Consider the following 20,185-nt stretch of genomic DNA (forward strand, 5'->3'; position numbering starts at 1 on the left):
TTATTTGTGCTACTGCAACCACTCCAGGAATAAATGCAGGAAACCTCAAAGTGTTTTCAAAAACTGCGGAAATGTTCTGCTGTCTCTCGACGGGCCACGTTTTCACACATTGTATACATTGGCAGGGAAAGGTAATTTGCTCCCTTTGTTTTCTTAGGTTTTTTATTTTTTTTTACTGTTTTTCTCTCAAATACAGAGTAAACACAAAATGTATTCTTAATGTATTATTCTACTCATTAAGAGAAAAGGGCTATCAAAACCAACTGGCTTATTGTAAAATAAAGTAAAAGTTGATTTCCACCTTGGTAAGTCATTAACCAAGAGTGACAATATTTTTGGAAACCTTAGTTCAATTTCCCCACCTGCCACAGACCTGAGTACCACCAAATGTATAGAATTCAGAAACCTGTGAAACGGGGCACGTCTGACAGCATGAAGTAGGCTAAAAACTCTCCATGAAAACATTCAAAGTCATTTCTAATACGTTTGGACTCCAGGGATCCACGGCAAGAGCCGTAATCCACAAAAGCGGAAAACACAGTTCAGCGGTGAACCATCCCAGATGTGACTGGTCTACCAAAATTACTTTGAAAGTGCAAAGACTCCTCATCTGGCAGGCCACAAAAAAATCTCAGAACATCCAAAGCACTGCAGGCCTCATTAAGGTTACTGCTCTTAACAGTAAGAAAGAAACCAAGCTAAAATTCTGCTAAACCAAAACAAACCAAAGGTAAATATCAAACATCTTGATGATCCTGAGACTCTTGGTAAAATATTTTGTGGACTGATGAAGAAAGTGCGCGTCCTGTTACACATGGCAAAAAGAACACCATGTTGACAGTAAACCAATGACGGTGGTCATGTGATGGTCTATCATTTCTGCTCTACCAGAAAATCCCAGTGGACAATTACAGAGACCAGTCAGCAACCACAAGCTCAACTTCACTTGGGTTCTAGCAGGACAATGATTCAAAGCACCTGAACAAGTCAACCTTTCAATGGTCGTAAACAAAATTAAGGTTATGTAGAGGCCTAGTCATCTAATTGACCTTAACTTATCTTTGCAAAGCTTCCATTCTGGCTGAATTAAGATCACTTGAAGGAAGAGCGGACCAGAATCCCTTCACCTGGATGTAAAAGACTTTTTTGCAAATGCTTGATGGGAGTCGTTCCTGCCAAAAGTAAGATAATTACTCACTAGGTGTAGAAATTAAGTATTTTTTCTTTAAAAAAAAACTTAAATAACAGACCTGTAAGGCGGCCAAACTTTTTTCACAGCACTGTAAAATATTGCCTAAATCAAAAAAACTGAAACACCGTCTAAGCTCATGCTGTGTATGTCCCTACAACTTTTTGTCTGAAATGGGAACATCTGGTCTTCTCACAAACAACCACCCCTTTCTATGTTTTCCTTGTTTGCTGATTTGTAACCCTACGTGAGAAATTCGAGCACAGAGGTGATGGTGGTCGAGCCTCCCTCAGGATGAGCCTTTGCAGCCAGTCCTCTTTTTTTTTTCCCCCGCTCTACTCCACCTCTTTCATCCAGCCCCCTCAGACATCCTTTCCTCATTTGCGTCTTGTTTGCTGTGAGTTTGTCAATCTCACAGAGCCTTTCTTACGGACGTGTATCTTTGGAAACCTCTGCAGCAAGGACCTGCTTACCTGTGGATGGGAACCCTTGGGGGGACGCGGGCACGATGATGGCAGGCTGAATACCTGGACTCCTGCTACAATCGGAAGAGGCTCATTTTCTTTCATGTCACGACAGACACTTGGTGATATTTGTTTTTACAGTTTGTGCTGTGTTTATAAATAGGAAAAGCGAGGAAAGTGTGATGGTTTGGAAACTGCAGCCTTGCCTGAGGTTTACCTAACCCTTACATTAGTGGTAGGACCAAGTAAGCGCCTCCAGATGTGTGAGAGAGAGCACTGCCTGACTATCTACAATGAACATCGCCCTCTTCACACTCCAACACTTACTCTTTGCTCCTTTGGCACTGCTCAGGTTAATGCTTAATCCAAGCACAGACCTATAATTTTTAAGGGCCAAGCCCTGTTTATGAGGGAGAAGTAAGGTGGATGCCTTCAGATAAGTTGGTTTAGTTCACAGGTAGACACGCTCAGAGATTCAACTTCAGCTGCGACGCAAAGGACGCCTCACGGGTGGCCAGAGGAAGCTGCCACAATGCCAGGAAAATCCACCTTATCCAAAGCTTTGGCCGTCGCCTTCGCTGTGCTGACGGTTTCTGCCATCGGTGGGATGATCTCCATGATGATTGTTTTCGAGATACAGACTACTAACCTAACCATGACTGAAGTCCCAACCGTCCCGTCGACAACCCTGGCCCCGCCGCCGGTCATGCGGCTGCCGAGGTCCCTGATTCCCGAAAGATACGAGATCCTCCTCCATCCTCAGTTCTACAGCAGGATTGTGGAAGAGGTGAACGTCACGACCCCAAACCAGACGCTGTTCTTCAATGGGAGCTCGACCGTCTACTTCCGCTGTCACCAAGCAACGAAGCACATCTTCCTCCACAGCTTCGAGCTGAGCGTGTCGTCTCTACGGGTGACAGACCACGACAATAACGTGAAATTAAGTGTCCTCTCTCACCAACAACACGATGATGACAGTGACTTCTTGGAGATTGAGCTGGAGGAAAACTTAAAGACAAACGGGAATTACAGTTTGTCTCTGTCTTTTGAGGGAGAAATATCTGAATATCTTCAAGCAATGTATGTGAGCAAATATACTGAAACCGACCTTGACTTTGTAAATGACACAATACAGGAAAGGTAAGTGATTTTTAAAAAAAACTATAATGCTCTTTTAAACTCAGCTGTCACAGAGAAAGTATAAAGATGATGTATGGAACAAAGAAATGTTTTGCTATTTGGAGAAACAATATGTTTTTTAAAAAATACTTCAATATAAAAAAAAAAGAATCCAGTTTCATCCTAAGGAAAATATTTCCATGTGGGGTATTAGGCTTTCATACCATTAAGAAAAGAAACTGAGAGATTTAAAACTTAAAAGATTATAAACCTGTGTGACACTCTAAAAAAGATTTCATCAATGGAAATATTTTTTTTTCTTAAAAAGTAAATATTCTGAACCTCCATCATGTTTTTCAAGTTCACAAACTATCTTTGCTTTCTTACAGTAAGTAGTGATAACAAAGTCTTGCACTGTTTGGTCTGATTTGACTTCTAGACTTTATGAGATAGTAAATAAATATTCCCATATTTGACATTTGATATATTATGTTTTTAAAGTATAAAATGCATCCCTGTTTGGCTTTAATATTATTCTTTCGATTTTACTACAATGTCTTTTTCATAGATTCCTTGTAGCCACAAATTTAGAGCCAACAAGTGCAAGGAGATTGTTTCCATGTTTCGACGAGCCCGACATGAAGGCTGTTTTTCAGCTGACAGTAATCCATAGACGGGGTACAGAGGCTTTGTCAAACACACGGCAACAAAGTAAGTAAATAAGTACAATAAGCAAAGAAGGTATTCTAATTCTTGGATCTAATGCAGTGACTCATGCTATTGTGAATTATTTTCTTCTTGCAGTATCCTCTAGCATAGATGACGAGTGGAAATACACAACGTTTTTTCCTACGCCAAAGATGTCGAGTTACTTACTTGCCCTCACAATCTCAGAGTTCACAAAGTTCACTACATCCCCAGAAAACCGTGTGACTATTAAAGTAAGTAAGTCTAAGAAATAGCTTGTTGTTCAGAATCTGGGTTTATAAATTAATTGTTAAACAATAATTCTCTTTATTAATTAGTTAGAAACTTCAGTCATATTTGTAGCCAACAGATAGTAAGCCTATTATTTTGACCAGAGCTGAAATGTTGAAAGCAGGAAAAACGGAAAGGAGAATAGTTGAGCAAGTTTCTGGTGGTTAGATGTGTCTGAGTATCTCCAAAGCTGCAGCTCTTCTGAGGTTTTCTCAGTTTGCAGGTATGAAAATTGATCCAGCTAGAATTGGCAACAGAGACATGATCTCTCGGGGCTGTTTTGACATTAGATGAGGGTCTAACCCAGGATTAGATCTGTGGTCATGATATTATACCTGGTTTACTTTGTACAATCTTCTTTCTCTTTCTCACGTTTTGAAGAAAAATCAAAATAACATTTTTGCGTTTTGTTCATGCAGACCTATGCCCGTCCCGAAGCCATTGACGCCGGACACACGCGGTATGCTGCCAGAATAACTGCAAAGATCCTCGAGTTCTACGAAGAGCATTTTGACCTGCAGTACGGGATGGAAGACCTCGGTAAAACTACGATTTTAAAACTTGATTGACAAACTAAGGCAAAATGTGACAAATTTGTTTTATTTCTTTGATTGATAACATGTTTTTTTTTTTAATCTTTAACCACTTTTCCTAAAACCACAATGAATGCCACTATATAATTTAACAATCTGTCAAAGCAGTCTCATACAGGTTGTGTAACTTATAATTTGCCCATATTTGTATGTGTCCTTAAGATCAAATTGCTCTACCGGACTTGGAACCGTTAGCCATGGAAAACTGGGGACTTATCACTTACCAGGAAGGAGCCTTGCTCTATGAGGAAGGAGTGTCCTCATGGCTGCACAAGGAAGTAATCACCACCGTCATTGCTCATGAGTTGGCACACCAGGTAAGGGGGAAAAGAATTGTGTGTGTTTCCTGGAATGACACACACACACATTAAAAAATGTTTAATACCTCCTGGACGTATTTACTGCCATGACAAGTTGCATCTTCTGTAGGTACAGTAGAGTTTCGCGGCAGATTGACTGCTGAATTTTTGTTTTGTCAACAGTGGTTTGGAAATCAAGTGACGATGAAATGGTGGAATGAAATTTGGCTGAATGAAGGGTTCGCCACCTACATGTCCTACCTCGCAGTGGACCATGCTGAGCCGAAATTTCAAATAGTAAGTTCAGGCTGGCCGTCCCCTCATCCACTGCTAGTTGCTCCCAAAAGCATCAGTGCATCAGTTTTTTTTTTTTTTTTTTTACCAAACTACCTCAATTCTTATGAAAACCACCAGACCTCCATTTTCTTAGGCTTTTATCATCATCCCAGACATGTAATCTGATGATCTTTGGTTTGAAGCAGCTGTCATTTCTCAGCTCTTTCATCCAAAAGACTCCTTCATCTCTGACTGACTGATGAGAAGTCAAAGTATTTGACCTTTACTTGGGTCTTTAGCACTTCAAACATCTTTAAAACTTTAAAGGTTGGTTAAATCTTTCAAATTCTCCCCTGAAGCCTTTAGAATATAATGAACCACAGGTTGGATAAAGATATGTCATTTCTATTTTTTGACACTATAGGACCTAAGTAGACATAGATATCTTTTATTAATCTGCATTTTTGACTGATCTCTCCTTTCATGTTTGAAGACTGCTAAAGTGAAGAATGTATATCTTTGATGACATAGGGTGAGATCAAATATATTTTGTATGTCAAAATTTGACCAAATTCTGTCATTGCTTCAGCAAACTTTTGCCTCAATAATCTACTTCCACTTTGTACACTTTTCATCCATCCATCCATTTTTTATACACCCTTGTCTCTTAGTGGGGTTGGGAGGGATGCTGGTGCCCATCTCCAGCTAACGTTCTGGGAGAGAGGCGGGGTCACCCTGGACAGGTCGCCAGTCTGCCGCAGGGCAACACAGAGACAGTCAGGACACACACACGCTCTCACCTAGGGAGAATTTAGAGAAACCAATTAACCTAACAGTCATGTTTTTGGACTGTGGGAGGAGACCGGAGTACCCGGAGAGAACCCACGCATGCACAGGGAGAACATGCAAACTCCATGCAGAAAGATCGAACCCAGAACCTTCTTGCTGCAAGGCAACAGATCTACCAACTGCACCACTGTGCAGCCCGTACACTTTTCAGGTGTCATTAAACAGCCTTTTTGTCTGTTTTATGTTTATTTTTTTAAAGAAAGAGAAAATGATTATGGATGACCTCCATGCAGCGTTTGAGGAGGATGCTCTGTTGACATCCCATCCTCTCAGCGCTCCACCGAATGACGTCCAGACAACTGGTGAGATCCTTGGGATGTTCGATGCTATAAGCTACAGTAAGGTAAAGTACCACACACATCACACACACACATATGCTTGCTTGTTTTTTTTTTAATTTTTTTTTGGTTGAGCTTTTAAAAAACATGCCTTTTCACATCATTATGTGTTAAATGTAAATTTGCGTTTGAAGTGTTTCTCTGGGTTGGGAGTTAAAAGAAAGTTGTTTATTTTGCTCAAACACATTCAGAAAAATAATGAAATTAGACAAACTGAAAAGTCTTGAATTTTTTTTTTTCAAAGCTGTGTCTAATCAGCGTAGCTTCAAGCAAAAAAACATCAGAGGATATAAAGAAACAATTTTGTCCGTGTCTTTTGTAACCAGAAATATTTATAAACACACAAAGTTACATTTCTTCTAATAAGGATGACGTTGTGGTAGATTTTGTTCAGTTAGCTGACCTGCCTGCAGGGCTTAGCAACAGGTGGGGGAGGAGAAGTGCTGCTAACTCTAAACACAGGGAAAACTCCAGGGACATCGTCACCCTCCTATTAAGTACTTTAATTCACCAGTATGGTGAAGTAACATTTTAGGCAGTGTTGAAATCATACCTTTTAAAGCCTTGCTGATGCCTCTAACCAGTCCACGACTAAACGGATGTATTTATTTCATAGGGATGAAAAGCTTTAGTTTTATGTTTTTAAAGTGTCACCAAATCCAAAAATATTAAAAACATGCACAATATAGACAATTTTCAGCAGAAAAGATGGCAAAAGAAAAAAAAGTTTTTATTTGGATCCAATTGGTTACACCTTTTACTTTGTAAGAACTTGTAATGGCACTGGACCTAAATTGCAGTTGCAAATTAGATGAGTTTGATAGTGTGGTGAAGATGTTTTGGAAAATATCAGTTTAATTTGTCCTTTTCTGTTTTGCTGAGGATCAAATGTTTCCTTACTAATATTTCTTGGAAAGGTCTCTATCAGATTTCTCTTGTTTTTTTCTTCTGAAAGCTTGTGTTGTGTTTATAAGAAGCCCTGGTTTCATGTACTCTGCAGGGGGCCATGGTGCTGAGAATGCTGGCGGAGTATGTGAAAGACAAAGCTTTTGACGACGGCATCAGAGTAAGGCACCCATGTCAAACACATGAAAATGATGCTGCAATTCTTACAAATGCCTTGTCCTGTTAAATAATATTCATTTGATTGATGCTAAACAAGCTATGGAAGAAGGATAACTCACAATTGTTGATAAATAGCTACAAGAAGAAATTTCTTCATTTTTAAACATCCACCATTTTATTTCTATTTGTGGGTTTTGAAATAAATAATAATTTTAAAAAATGCAAAAACAATACATTTATTTCTATGGCGTGCAGATATTTGTGGATGTTGATGTAAAATAAAAGCACATAGCTTCCAACTTAATGTCAAGAAGAATAGATCCAAATAAATTTAGTACTGGTACTCTTGCTGTCATTTTCAACAAAACACATGTTCTTCATTGTTTTTATCCCAAGTTAACAGAAGCCATTGTGGAAGTCTGAAAAGCAACAGGTTGCAGACGTCTGGTTCAGATGAGTGAGAGTCTTGCACGTATTCTCTGGGACTCAAAGGTGGCCTCTGATCCCTTCATCATAACTTTGTCTATTTGGAGTTAAACCCAGACAGCCTCTGGTCCAAGCACAAACAGTATCCAGACATTTCCAGTTCACCATACTCAGATGAATCATACCAAGGCCAGAAGGAAACCAGAGCAGAGCAGATTTCTAATTTGATGAGTTGACCGAGTGTCATAATATCACCAACTATCGAAATAGTGTTTCTGAATTGTCTGCTTGTGCAAGCAGGCTTGCCAAGTGTAAGACGGGATTTGAAGGTTCTCTGATTCAGTTTGGTGTCCAATATTGCCAGCGTTGTGTAGACCGACTTTCTCAAAATGACCAATTTCAACTGTAAATGTATGCTGTGCAGAGAAACAGTAAGGTTCAAGTCAGATTTAATACTAGACAGAACCGCAGAAGCGTAGAGCTTTATTTCAATGTTAACTTTTCTTTTTTCCTGCTTTTTAGGAGTACCTCAAAACGCACAGAGGAGGAAATGCAGACCAAGAAGAGCTGTGGGTCTTCATTCAAAACGTAAAAAAAAAAAAAACGTCTTTTGGTTTCAAACAGCGATTGCATCAAGTATGAACATCTGAACTCAAACGTATGGCTAAGTACAACTGGCTTGTGATCATCTTTGCAGGCCCGTAATAAAGAATCCGAGCCCACAGTTCAAGAATTCATGGAAAATTGGACCACTCAAATCGGCTATCCTGTCGTCACCATCAACACCATCAGCGGATCGATCAACCAGAAGCACTTCCTCTACAACAGCTCTGCTGTATCCAAGTATGGGCTCTTTTTTTTTTTTTTTTACAATTTTTTTTTGACCATTTAATGGAAAACATGGTGACAGTGAAGCCAAAGTCCAGTCTAAATGAACAGCAATAATCAGAGCTGTTTAATGACTTAATCTTTAAAAGTAGTAAAGCTTTCTGTTATCTCTGCATATTTTATGCATATTTGACGGTTGTTGGTTTAGTCATAATTTTGAAAGTCTTCATTTGTATCTAATATTTTCATGTAATATTATAGTTACATGAAAAAATTAGTGTTAATATTAAAGCTATACAATCTTACCAATGGTCTTAAAACTATGGGGCAACATTAGAAAATTAGTAAGGGATTTTTTTTTTTCTGTTAATGCTGCTTGGGGGCCCTTTGAATGTCACTGGATTGTGACAATTAAAAAAAAAGGTCAAAACTAATATGTAATTGTATAATTTTGCTTCTTACTTCCAACAGGTCTAAACTCGCTTCATTAGAAGCTGTTATGTATTACATGTATGAGCCTGTTTCCATAAAGTAGCAGATGGCTAGCTGAGCTTTTTATCTCACTAGCTGTGATCATGTGTCTTCTGTTAAAAAAAAAAAAAAAAAAGTTTGGCAGAGTTACAATGTGCTGAATTTCTTTCTGTCAGATTCGGTTTTTAAAACACAGAAGGTCCCTGCAGGCCAATTTGTTCTTTTTTTTTATCTTCCTGTCAGGCCTTCATGAAATCACTGCTGCTGATTACAGCTGAGTATACCAGAATGTTTCGAGTCAATGTTTGTTTTTGTTTTTTTCTTTAACTCTGTACGTCATGAAACCGCGGTGGAATGATTTAGCAAACTGTGGTCTGGTTTTCATTTTTTATTCGACCCCTCCTGCAGCTGCAGCATAAAGTATCGTCACTGTGCAGCAGACCTGATGTCTTTTTTTCTTGTAGTCTGCAGACTTGTCTGTGTTCTGTTTTCCTTAAAAAGCCTTAGAAGACTGTATGCTTCTGTTCAGACTTACTTTCTGCATTATAAGCCCTTTGGCCACATTTTAACATATAATTATTTTTTTCTTTGTCTAGTCTATTGTGGAAGATTCCCATCACATACACCACAAATATTTCTGAACCGAATGATTTCTGGCTGGGAGAGAGAGAAAGAGGTAATGTGCAGGAACACACAGCTAACACCCCTAACACTCACACAGAAATCACAACATTGTCCAGAATTGTTTTTTTTTTTTTTTTCCTGTTCTTAACCAATCAGATTAATCCAGACCGAAGAGACGTACAAAAAGGCTTTACAGCATTTTTGGTTATTAGCCCATCATTCATTTGTGGTAAAAAAGAAATGGACACTTTACTTCCATTCTTGAGGGTTATCAGGGATTAATATAACAAACTGACTTTAAGGGTTCGATTAGGACACAGTTCATCCTTTTAAAGGCTTTATAAGAGAGTTTCTAATTAAAGGAATCTTTAATTGATCACCATCTTCTTTGATTACCTCAAAAAATGTCTGAATTTTGTCCGTTTGCTGCTCCAGAGCATTAAAGTGTCTTTTACCACAATGCCAGTGACCCTAGTGAAGCAATTGTTGCTCTCCATGAATCTGTGAAGAGTAGTTAGATCTTTTCCAAATAATCTAAATTCCAGTGTTGTAAAGTGAGAAAGGTCATTCAGAAGTGGAAACGACATAAAATGGTTTGCCAATGATGTCAGGATTGGACATCCCAGAAACGAAAGTCACACCATGCAATGCTACAAAAAAACTGCAAAGTAAACCAATATCTCAATTAATTAGACTCAAAAACATAAGTGCATAAGTTCTCCAAGTTGATATGCAATAAGATGATAAAAATAAATGGACAAACCTCCATGACATTTATATTTCATGACTAAAGATAAGGGGAGAACAAAGAGGGAAAAAATGTTTATTTTACTCTAGATATAGATATAGCAATCTTAGATATAATCTTAGCTTTATATCTTAGATATAAACCAAAAATCATCTCTTGAAAAGACATCTGCTTTGGGTTTGGTGTTTTGTTTGCATGCAGGGCTGTTTGGGGGATTGTCTTTGTGCCCAAAGGCCTGAATTGTTATAATTTGTCCTGGGAAACAGAACTGCTCTGGACTTATTTGGTGTTCTTTTCCAAAATCTCCAGTTTTGTGTTGAGTTTTAAAATGTGCTCTCCAAACATTTTTCTCGGAACAGACGGGATGGATGAGTTAATTTCAAAGAAAGGAGAGTGGATCCTGGTTAACATCAACACCACTGGATACTACAGAGTCAACTACAACGCGGAGAACTGGGATCGCCTGCTGTGGCAGCTGGAAACAAATCCATCTGTGAGTTAGCAGCTGAACTAAATGCTTTCCAGATTATTCTCACTAAAACATTTTACCAGACAAGGACAACACTGCACGCCTGTCCTTTAAAAGGACGCGATGATGAGCTTTGGATTCATGATCAAATCCCTCAAGTGAACAGATAGAAATGAGGAATGACCCAGGAAGAATCTGAATTAAGTTGATTGGCAACTGTAAAAGCATCTGAATACTAAAGATTTTTCAATGTCTGTACTTTATACACACCTACAAAAAAAAAAAAAAGAAAAAGAAGTAAAAGCTTTGTTCTTTAAAGGTGAAACACAAGACTGATTTTGGTCTGGGGAGCTACATACTCCCAAAAAATGTCCAGGCCTCATTCACAACTTTTTCTACAACTGTTGTTAATCCTGAACAGATGATGTCCAACACAGCCAACTTACACACACACACACACACACACACACACACACACACACACACACACACACACACACACACACACACACACACACACGCACGCACGCACGTACACACACAAACAGCAAACCGTCAGCCAACGCTTTCAGACTTACGAAACCACAGGATCGTACGCCAGTCTGAATCTCGCCCCTGTATCACCAGTCTTATGAGCACTTTGTTAATTGGAGCATTTTTTTTATGCTGTCAGGTTAAAGTCCTTATTTGGAAAGTCAAAGTAAGAAAAATAATGTTTAACCAAATGCAAATCTTTTATCTTAATTGCGGTCCACACTTCCAGAGAAGAGACTGGCTTCTTAAGAAGTTTAGAAGGTGTGTAAGACGTAAATGATGGACAAGAAATGACCCGTCAATTTCTGCAAAGAGAACACTAAGAAACAATTAGACAAGAATAAACAAAATCCTCTTTCAACATGACTGCACATTGGTGAACAAGGCAAGATCCATAAATACATGAATGAGTGGAAGAACTTAACCAGGGGGGAAACCATTGCTCGGTTTCCTAGAATGTGCCTGAGGGACATAAAGTAAGACTAAAACACTCACACAGTGAAAACAAGTTTTTTTGAAATGTTTTCAAAAAAATTCAGATTTTTCCATTTGAATTACAAACCGTGCCTGGGATTATTCTTGGGGTTCATATCAAAATATGTTTTTGGGATCCAGTTGGGTGCTTTGTTAAAACACTGAATTCTCTCATTTGCAGCGCATCCCTCTGATGAACCGAGCGCAGCTGGTTGACGATGCCTTCAACTTGGCTAGGTACTGAAATCCTTACATCATTTTTCACAAATACTGAGAGGAAAAAGTGACACAGGGATTAAAGGATATAACTTCAGAAGTGAAAGTATTGGATTCGATTTGACCCTGGTTTGTTTAAAGAGGAACTGGTTCCAGTTCAAAGCAACACCGAATGAGGAAATGGGGGAATGATAATGTCCCTCTGAAAGATTTTGCAACCTGCTTTGATCTGCTGATATACGTTTGTAAAAATGTGTCTTAAATGATTTGTTCCCAAACATATTTGACTTGAACGATGATTTGTAGGTTGAGCGACAAGGCACCCATTTAAAACAAATCTCCAGCTTAATGAAACGACGATTACTCTTCAGCAGTCTCTGCAAACCGTCTCTACCGTCCTCTATTTTTCTCAGGGCAAAGCAGGTCGACGTGACTCTGGCTCTGAAGTCGACCCGTTTCCTCCGTAGCGAGACGGCTTACCTCCCCTGGGAATCAGCCATCAGGAATCTGGAGTACTTCATCCTGATGTTTGATCGTTCCGAGGTGTACGGCTCCATGCAGGCAAGCGCCAATAAAATGCTGTTGCTTAATATAATAAAGCAAGTAGAACATTCTCTTGTTTTATTATATGGGGTTATCTTACAACCAGGTTCCGTGGATATAAAACCATTCTTACTAGTTTACTCTTAAAGTTGATCAGATGTTAGAAAAGCATGACCTGGAAAGTCTGCTGTAAAGTTCTCTCTCTCTCTCTCTTTCTCTCTCTGCAGCTTTATCTTCGTCATCAAGTAGAGGAGCTTTATAACTTCTTCAAAAACCAAACAGACTACTCGACCGTCCCAGACGATCACTCGTTACAGTAAGCAAAAATCTACTTCACTCCGTCTGGAGCTGCTAAACTAACAGGTTAAAGTGGAAGAGTTGTCTGCAGGTTAATCATAACCAGATTTGCTTGTTTGAGGTCTATAAAATTCACAGCCAGACACTTTTTTATGCTGAGTACTTTGGCACACAGGGCACTGGCATCCATCTTGACAGCAGAAGCATGCAAATTATATATTGGTCGGGGATTTCATTTTCTGCTTTTGGAAAGTCAAGTCTTGTGGGTTTTTTTTTTTTTTTTTTTTTATTTCCTTTTGACACACTTTTTGTATGAATGTTACTAATTTTACCCAAACTAGTTCTGAGGAGAAAAGGTTTGACGATGTTGCAAACATGAACTTGAATTAGTCATTCAGAAAAACAAAAAAAAAACATCATTGAAATGTGCAGTTTATTTAAAGTTGACTCTGAAAAGCATTTAAATGTGTTTGTGACTTTCAACCGTCGGGTTCTGTCTGTGATGTTATTTAAAGGCACAACCAGATCACTGCCATCGAGGTGGCCTGCTCCAATGGACTCCCAGATTGTGTGGAGATGGCTACAGAGAAGTTTGCTGAGTGGATGGACAGAAACGACACCAACACGTATGGTTTGAGATGAATATAACTTCTCTGTTTTCTGAAGAGCCATAATTTGACGGTAACTGTAATATAGCATCCCTTGCGTTCTGTAGCTTTGCTCTCTCCAGCAGAGATTTAGAGAAGGTAGGTGCTGTCTGCTCACCTTTTGTGTCTTTTGGTGTCGCGGCATCGTGGTTTATTCTAAAGCTGCACCACTCTGGATTTTAAAAATGATTGCTTTATTACAAACTGTGAAACTATCTGCTAAAATTTAACTAACACGGAACTCCGATGTTTGTTAGTTTTGCTGCTGTAATTTTCTCCAGTCAGTTTTCTGAAATGTCTGCAGGTGCAGCTTTAACTATCACTGCATGTGTTGAATATGCCGGCTTAAAATGTGGTTGTGTATCAGTCCACAATTGCATGTAATTATAAGCCATTTCAAGCAGTTGTGGGGAGAAGCTGATACGCAATTGCGTGTAATGTTAGTTTGTCAGTAGTAGCCCGCAACTGCTTGTTAGTGCATGTGATGTTTGTGTGACGTACTGGGAAAAAAAACAAAACAAAATGAATCTCTTCTACATTTTCAGTCTAGAATATTTGCTATTCTCATCTGATGTTCCTTGATGTAGAAGCATTTGGTATTTTATCTGAAGGCTTACCCCCGTTTACGTCCAAGTAATGATTAAATTATTGTCTTAAAACATAAAACAACCCAACAATGTAAATCAGAACAGCTGGCGTATTGAGTGTCCTCTTCCATAGGAGTTCAAAGGTCATGATTATGTGAACAACCAAGAAATTTGACTTCTCTTTTCAAGTGTCTTTACGGAGGACAGATATAGAGCATAAACATATAAACTTTAGAGGAAATAAAATAATAAAGAAAAAATATGTGCATGTATTTTCAGCCATTTTAATTAGAAAAAAAGAGGAAGTGTTGTGATGGGAAGTTTGACGTCATATGAAAACACAGCAAACAAGACGTCCTTTATTTTTTCCACGTCGCCTCCAGAGCTAACTCTGATGTGTTTATCTGTCTCTACTGTTTACTGGAGAAGCTTCTGACAGTCAGACAATCTGTGAGGTTTGCTGGAAGCTCAGTGATGAGGCAAATCCCTAATCAGTAAGACCAGTGACCACAGTTAGTCACACACGCTGGTCAGTAACAAATGTGCGTGACTAATTTAACGACTTTCAGATGAGAAACTCAGCAGTTTATTACTGCAGTTTCTATACGTGCAGCAGCCATGTTGGATTTTAGGGCAGATTATTGAGGGACTTTCCAACATTTCAAGCCAGGATGTGTAACTCAGGAGAAAAAGTTAAATTCTTGAAAAACCTGATTGAGATCAGATCGAATACACTTAAAGAAACATAAAATCACAATCCAGAGTTACTTCATTTTAAGACTCGGTCTGTAAGCGTTTGAATAGATGGCAGAGCATTCTTCACAACATTATTGTTGTAGAAAAAAATATCCCGCGGGTCTGTGGACGAGCTTCTCGAGAGCAAACAGTCTGAGTCAACAGTTCTGCATAAACAATGCATTTTCAATCAGTGGACTAAGGCATTTTTCTGTTTGTTATTCAGCATTCATACCAATTTACGGTCTGTAATCTACTGCCAAGCTGTGGCCGCTGGTGATAAGAAAGAGTGGGAGTTTGCCTGGGAGAAATTTCTGAACTCCACTGACACCTCAGAGAAAGACCAGCTCAGAAAAGCTTTGTCCTGCACCAAGAAGACTTGGCTCCTCAACAGGTGATGAGAATAAATAAAATAAAAAAAACACTCTCATAACAGACACGCCTGTGATAAGGTGAATTACAGTAATGCCAAGTGTTGTGAAGCAGACACTGAATCAGAACCTTCCTTATCTTACAGATACCTGTCGTACACTTTGGACCCAGATAAGATACGGCTGATGGATGTCACTTCCACTGTTAACCTCATAGCGCAAAACGCTGCGGGCCAAGCGCTGGCTTGGAACTTCATCAGAGCCCACTGGGATTACGTCAGTCAGGGGTAGGTCCGATGTTTGGGTCAGAAGTTCCTCTGAAATACGTAATTTCCTCAGAGGGTGGAGAGGAAGGAGCTGTGTAATTCAAACTACATTTAAAGGGGACTCAGGGTCCATTTAATTATTGAATTGAATCAAATTATGTTATTCCCAAAAACGTACACCAAAGCTTCCAGCTGGCCATTATGTAACAAACACTGATTATTGTCTAATTGTTTTGGGCAACACTGTTGTCCTCTGTCACTTTTTAAAATATTTTCTTTAAGGGCTTTAAACGTATTTGTGATTTTGAGCTGTAACCATGGGGAGGAAAAAACAGTCAAAGTTCAGGAATAGAAATCAAACTTGGACAAGAAAAACTGGAACTTATCTTTTTTGAAGCAGCAAATGGTTTCACTGTGTTAAGAGTATCGATGGATCCTGGGTTTTGTCTGTGGGAAAATTAATATTTGGCACTACTAAGAATTACAAATTTGTCAATAGATGTTTAGCAGTACGGCTATTATGTTTTAAAAATATCTAATGGTGAAAAGTAGAGTACGGGGTAAACACTGTGTATTGACCACACTGATAAAGAAAACGCCATTAAACAGCATATATATGGTCAACACTGCATTTTTTAGCTACAAATAAACATAAAGTTTTGCAGGACCACCAACCAGCTGAGTGGCTGGTCCCCAAGCGTTCCTCTGTCAATGTTTATCTTGGTTCTCAGCTCCACTTCAGGACAGGAGCTGAGCCAAGAAGACATCGGTTACCGTTCCTTCAACCCGCCCAGGGAGGCGTTGTTTACAGAGGCTTCGTGACAATTTAATCGCCCGTGTTAAAGCGAAGTCATAAAAATTAGCGTTTCATACGGTGGCTTACAGTAAACCTGCCCTGTGTCGTCAAGGACAAAGGTCCTGAAATTTAATCAGTGCTTATCAAAAGCTCCTCACCATAAAGTCTCCACTGTTTACGCTGTAGCCAGGAAGTCAACAGATTTTGTATCTAAGTATTTATATAGGCACAGGATCCAAGATTTTATTGAATAACCAGTAGTTGTTGATTATCTAAACTTCAGGGGTGTCAAACTCATTTTCGTTTTGGGCCAAATCAAGATGATGAATGCTCTTAAAGGGCCGGTTGTGCCAGGATGTATTGACAAAACCCACCCACAACCTGTTAAAAGTCAATGAATTCTTAAAATGAAATAATGTTGAACATCTTTTCAGTCCCTCCAGGATTTCAAGATTGGTTTGTGATTTAATCAAAGTGTTTTTGTGGTACCATTTTGGAAATATTTGTGATAATTACGGTCATTTATGACAGTAAGTGTAACTTTTTATTACTCACTGTACAGATCATGGACTGTAATCTGACATCAATTAAGGCCGAGGCAGCTGTTTCGTACAAGCAAAGACGTTTTCCACAACTTTTGAAAAAAACTCCCAGTTATGTATCAGCGCAAAAAAGTATGGGGATTTGTTGATTTTGTGTGAATATGCAATAATTCGCAAGAAACTGGAGGGACTGAATGATATAATTTGTCAGTAAAAATTGCATTGATTTGATTGATAACATGATATTTAAGCACACTTAGTATTCAGTCTAGAATTTAGCAGGCCACATAAAAAGCCGGATTTGGCTCACTTGAGTTTGAAACATGTGAACTAAAGTAAATTAAAAAGCAGATATACTCCACCCTCTACTCTGCTTGATTTACTGGTTTCTTCAGCTTCTTCACTTGTTTTTTTTTTAAATGCTGTTGCTGCTGTTTTTCAGGGATGCTGCTTCCCTGGTTATGGGCGTGACCAGAAGGTTCTCCACACCTTTTGAGCTGCAGGAGGTAATTAACTCACATTTTATCTGCAAATGTTGAATAAATGCCACACCTCGAACCAGGTTTTATTCTGATTATCTGCTTTTGCGCTTGCATGAGTAAACCAAAGCGCCCTGACACCTAATCGATCACAAATCTGTCCCATCGTGACCGGTCCGGTTTAAGATAAAGTTTGGTATTTATTTATTCATTTTGTTGAGTCTTGAGTTCTGAGCCTGAATTTAATGAGTTATCAGGTTTATTTGTGTTTATCCAGATGTTTCCTCATATTACTTAATCAGCTGAATGTGTCAAAGGTCACTTATCAGAAATGTTATATAAACTGTGATGACAAAGTGAGTCTATTGGTCAAAGTTTGGCTTTGCTGAGGTTTGTTCTTGTAAAAAAAAAAACTAAGTAGGTCATATAAATATGTTATAACTTCAACTCTTCATTTCTCTTCTGAATTATTTGTGAGTGGTTTATAATTTTTAGCATCTGAAATCATATTTCATTATCATTATTCCACTTTATTAGCTTATTGAATGTTTGCACTTTTGAATGAGTTTTCTTTGTGTTTGACATGTAAGTAGCAATTACTTACTTACAGCTTTTCACATTATTCACTCATTTTCACCAGAGAATTGATGATTATGGTGTAGTTTTAGGTGTCGTTTTATTGTGTAGTATAATCTAGAACTTTTATTTAATCTATTTGTTCCACACTGGTTAACACAATGGTTCACACTCAACCATCTTTTGTTAGATATGCTGATAACGCTTTCACAAGTCTTATTAATAAACCTCATTTTACAATAAATCAAAGTTTTTAACAATTTTGTAGCTGTATTTTATGTTTCAATCTTCTAAAAATGTGAATTTATTTTTCTATTCAAAAACACACACACACACAAATCATTTCCTTGGTTTTGTTCATTTGTCTCCTATATCGATAAGACTTTTGAAAATAAATTATTTGACATCACCCAGCTATTTATCTAATTAGTAACTTTTATCTTTAAGATTTGTGTATTATGTTTAGTTAAGAGTCTGGAAAAGGAATTTGGTCATTACAGTAAAATCAGACACGTACACATCTTTTCTGCTTTCCACAAATCTCTGAAATCTTTTGGACAATATGTTTGCAAAAGATTATAATATTTCCTAATGATTAGGAGTAGTGTCACTGAAGGTGAGGGCTCTTTCTGTCGGATTTAGCTTCCACATTTTTGTGTTTTTAATCACGTCAATTTGTGTCTCCAGCTGATTCGCTTCAGGGACAACACAGAGATGAACGGCGCTTACAGAGCCACACTTCAGGCCATCGAGCAGACCCAAGTCAACATCCAGTGGGTCCAGAAGAACCACGACGCGGTCCTGGAGTGGTTTGAAAGAGAGACTGCCCATCTAGAATAATCAAAGCTCCAGATGGTTAGCGGCCCGTCGGATCAGCGGTTAAACCGGTTTTCAGGCGGCTCTAGTAAATCTAAGTAGAGATGAAGTTAAAGGATTTTACACATTTCCGTTTGATCAGACAGAAGTGGTGTGATGTGTAGCACAGACAACAAGAGAGGTGTGCTCTTGTTTGTGTAAATAACAATGAATATTATTTATAGTATATTCAATGCAAATAGTAAAAACATAGATTTTATTCCCTTTTATGAATTGTGTGTTTCCTGCTGGAACGTCAATCCATTGGTAAAGATGTTCTTATATGAGATTTCTTGTGTGTGTTGCTGCTGATTTATATAAATTTAATGAATATACTTTTTTTTTCTTTTACGGACTGACAGTTTGATTATTATTTTACTGTTCCAATATACAACTTTAGTTTAAAAAAAAATTTATAATAATCCTCAAATAACCGGTCTCCATGCTGCTGCTGGTTCCCAAACACACACAAACATCCAGAATAACATCTGAAAGTTCGCTTGAGCATTGAATGTTGAAATCAAACAATCCAATTACTGTTATTGCATTCATTTTTTTTTTTTTTTTTTTTTTTTGCTGAAATTGTTATTTTTAATAATAAAACATCAACAGCGAGCCGTTTCATTTGGTCTGTGTTATTTTAGTTTTAGCAACAGGAAATGCCACGCTGTCCGAGTCTGAACTGAGATTAGACGTAATCAGACACAACTTGTTTTAATTACCAGTTTGTTTTTCGAAGGATTCCTTCGTTGCACAGCCAGCTTGTAAGCATGTAGGAGGATTTATTTGGGCTCTCAAAAGCAAAGTGAACAAACAGCCCAGGGTGAAAATTAACTCCCCATCACTTTTACCACTGATTTCTGTCTGAAGGTTTAAAAAAAGATTCCTAAGCTCCAGAAATGGCCCTGTGTTGTGTCCACAAGTGAAAAACAACTTAGTATAGGACTTCAAACCAGCTATTTTGGCACTTTGTTAGCAGCACCTTCACAAAGACATATTCCTGTGGTTGACCAACTTTAAAAGACTGGAAACAGGATTTACGCTTCAACAAGCTAACAATCATACTTTATTGGTATTATGCTGAAGAGATGAAAACAAAGCAATAAGGAAATGTGGTGCATGCTGCATTTTTTCACATATAAAGTGTTTTGAATGTTTGTGTTTTACTCCAATGCCTCTAAATAAAAAACGGTGCAAGAAAATGGCTTCAAAAGTGAATTAGTAAAGGGAGGGAGAAAGTTAAGGAGAGGTTTAAAGCAGATAGTTGGGTTAAACAGCAAAATCCCAAACTTTCAACATGTCACAATCCAGCATCGGCTAATGGAATGACTGAACTGTTCATAAAAACTGAAAATCAAGTGTAACTTTCAGGGTGGGGGGGTTGCAGATAGTTGGTTTAGGCTGTAAACAGATTTGTTGTTTCTCAACTTATCAACTAACCTATTTTATTTTATTTTTTTTGTCATAGTATGCAGTTGCAGTTCAAATACTTTAAGGAAAATTAGGACAGAAGCAGTCAAACGTTACAGAT

The 20,185-nt window shown here is 38.3% G+C and overlaps 1 protein-coding gene across 1 annotated transcript; it reads left to right on the forward strand.

Annotated features, from left to right (window-relative positions):
• Positions 1 to 105: 105 nt before the first annotated feature.
• Positions 106 to 19,614, forward strand: anpeplb (alanyl aminopeptidase, membrane like b). The gene is made up of 20 exons (XM_014976627.2): positions 106 to 2,793; positions 3,341 to 3,483; positions 3,577 to 3,713; positions 4,170 to 4,290; positions 4,506 to 4,660; positions 4,826 to 4,939; positions 5,967 to 6,110; positions 7,106 to 7,171; positions 8,119 to 8,184; positions 8,294 to 8,439; positions 9,492 to 9,571; positions 10,627 to 10,760; positions 11,926 to 11,981; positions 12,374 to 12,521; positions 12,731 to 12,819; positions 13,316 to 13,426; positions 14,996 to 15,163; positions 15,287 to 15,427; positions 17,187 to 17,250; positions 18,487 to 19,614. The coding sequence occupies exons 1-20, from the start codon at positions 2,186 to 2,188 to the stop codon at positions 18,637 to 18,639; spliced, it is 2,844 nt and encodes a 947-aa protein (XP_014832113.2). The 5' UTR covers positions 106 to 2,185; the 3' UTR covers positions 18,640 to 19,614.
• Positions 19,615 to 20,185: the final 571 nt, after the last annotated feature.

This window comes from Poecilia mexicana, unplaced genomic scaffold (genome assembly GCF_051168715.1).
Source record: "Poecilia mexicana isolate PSO_F unplaced genomic scaffold, ASM5116871v1 scaffold_6, whole genome shotgun sequence".
Lineage (NCBI taxonomy): Eukaryota > Metazoa > Chordata > Actinopteri > Cyprinodontiformes > Poeciliidae > Poecilia > Poecilia mexicana.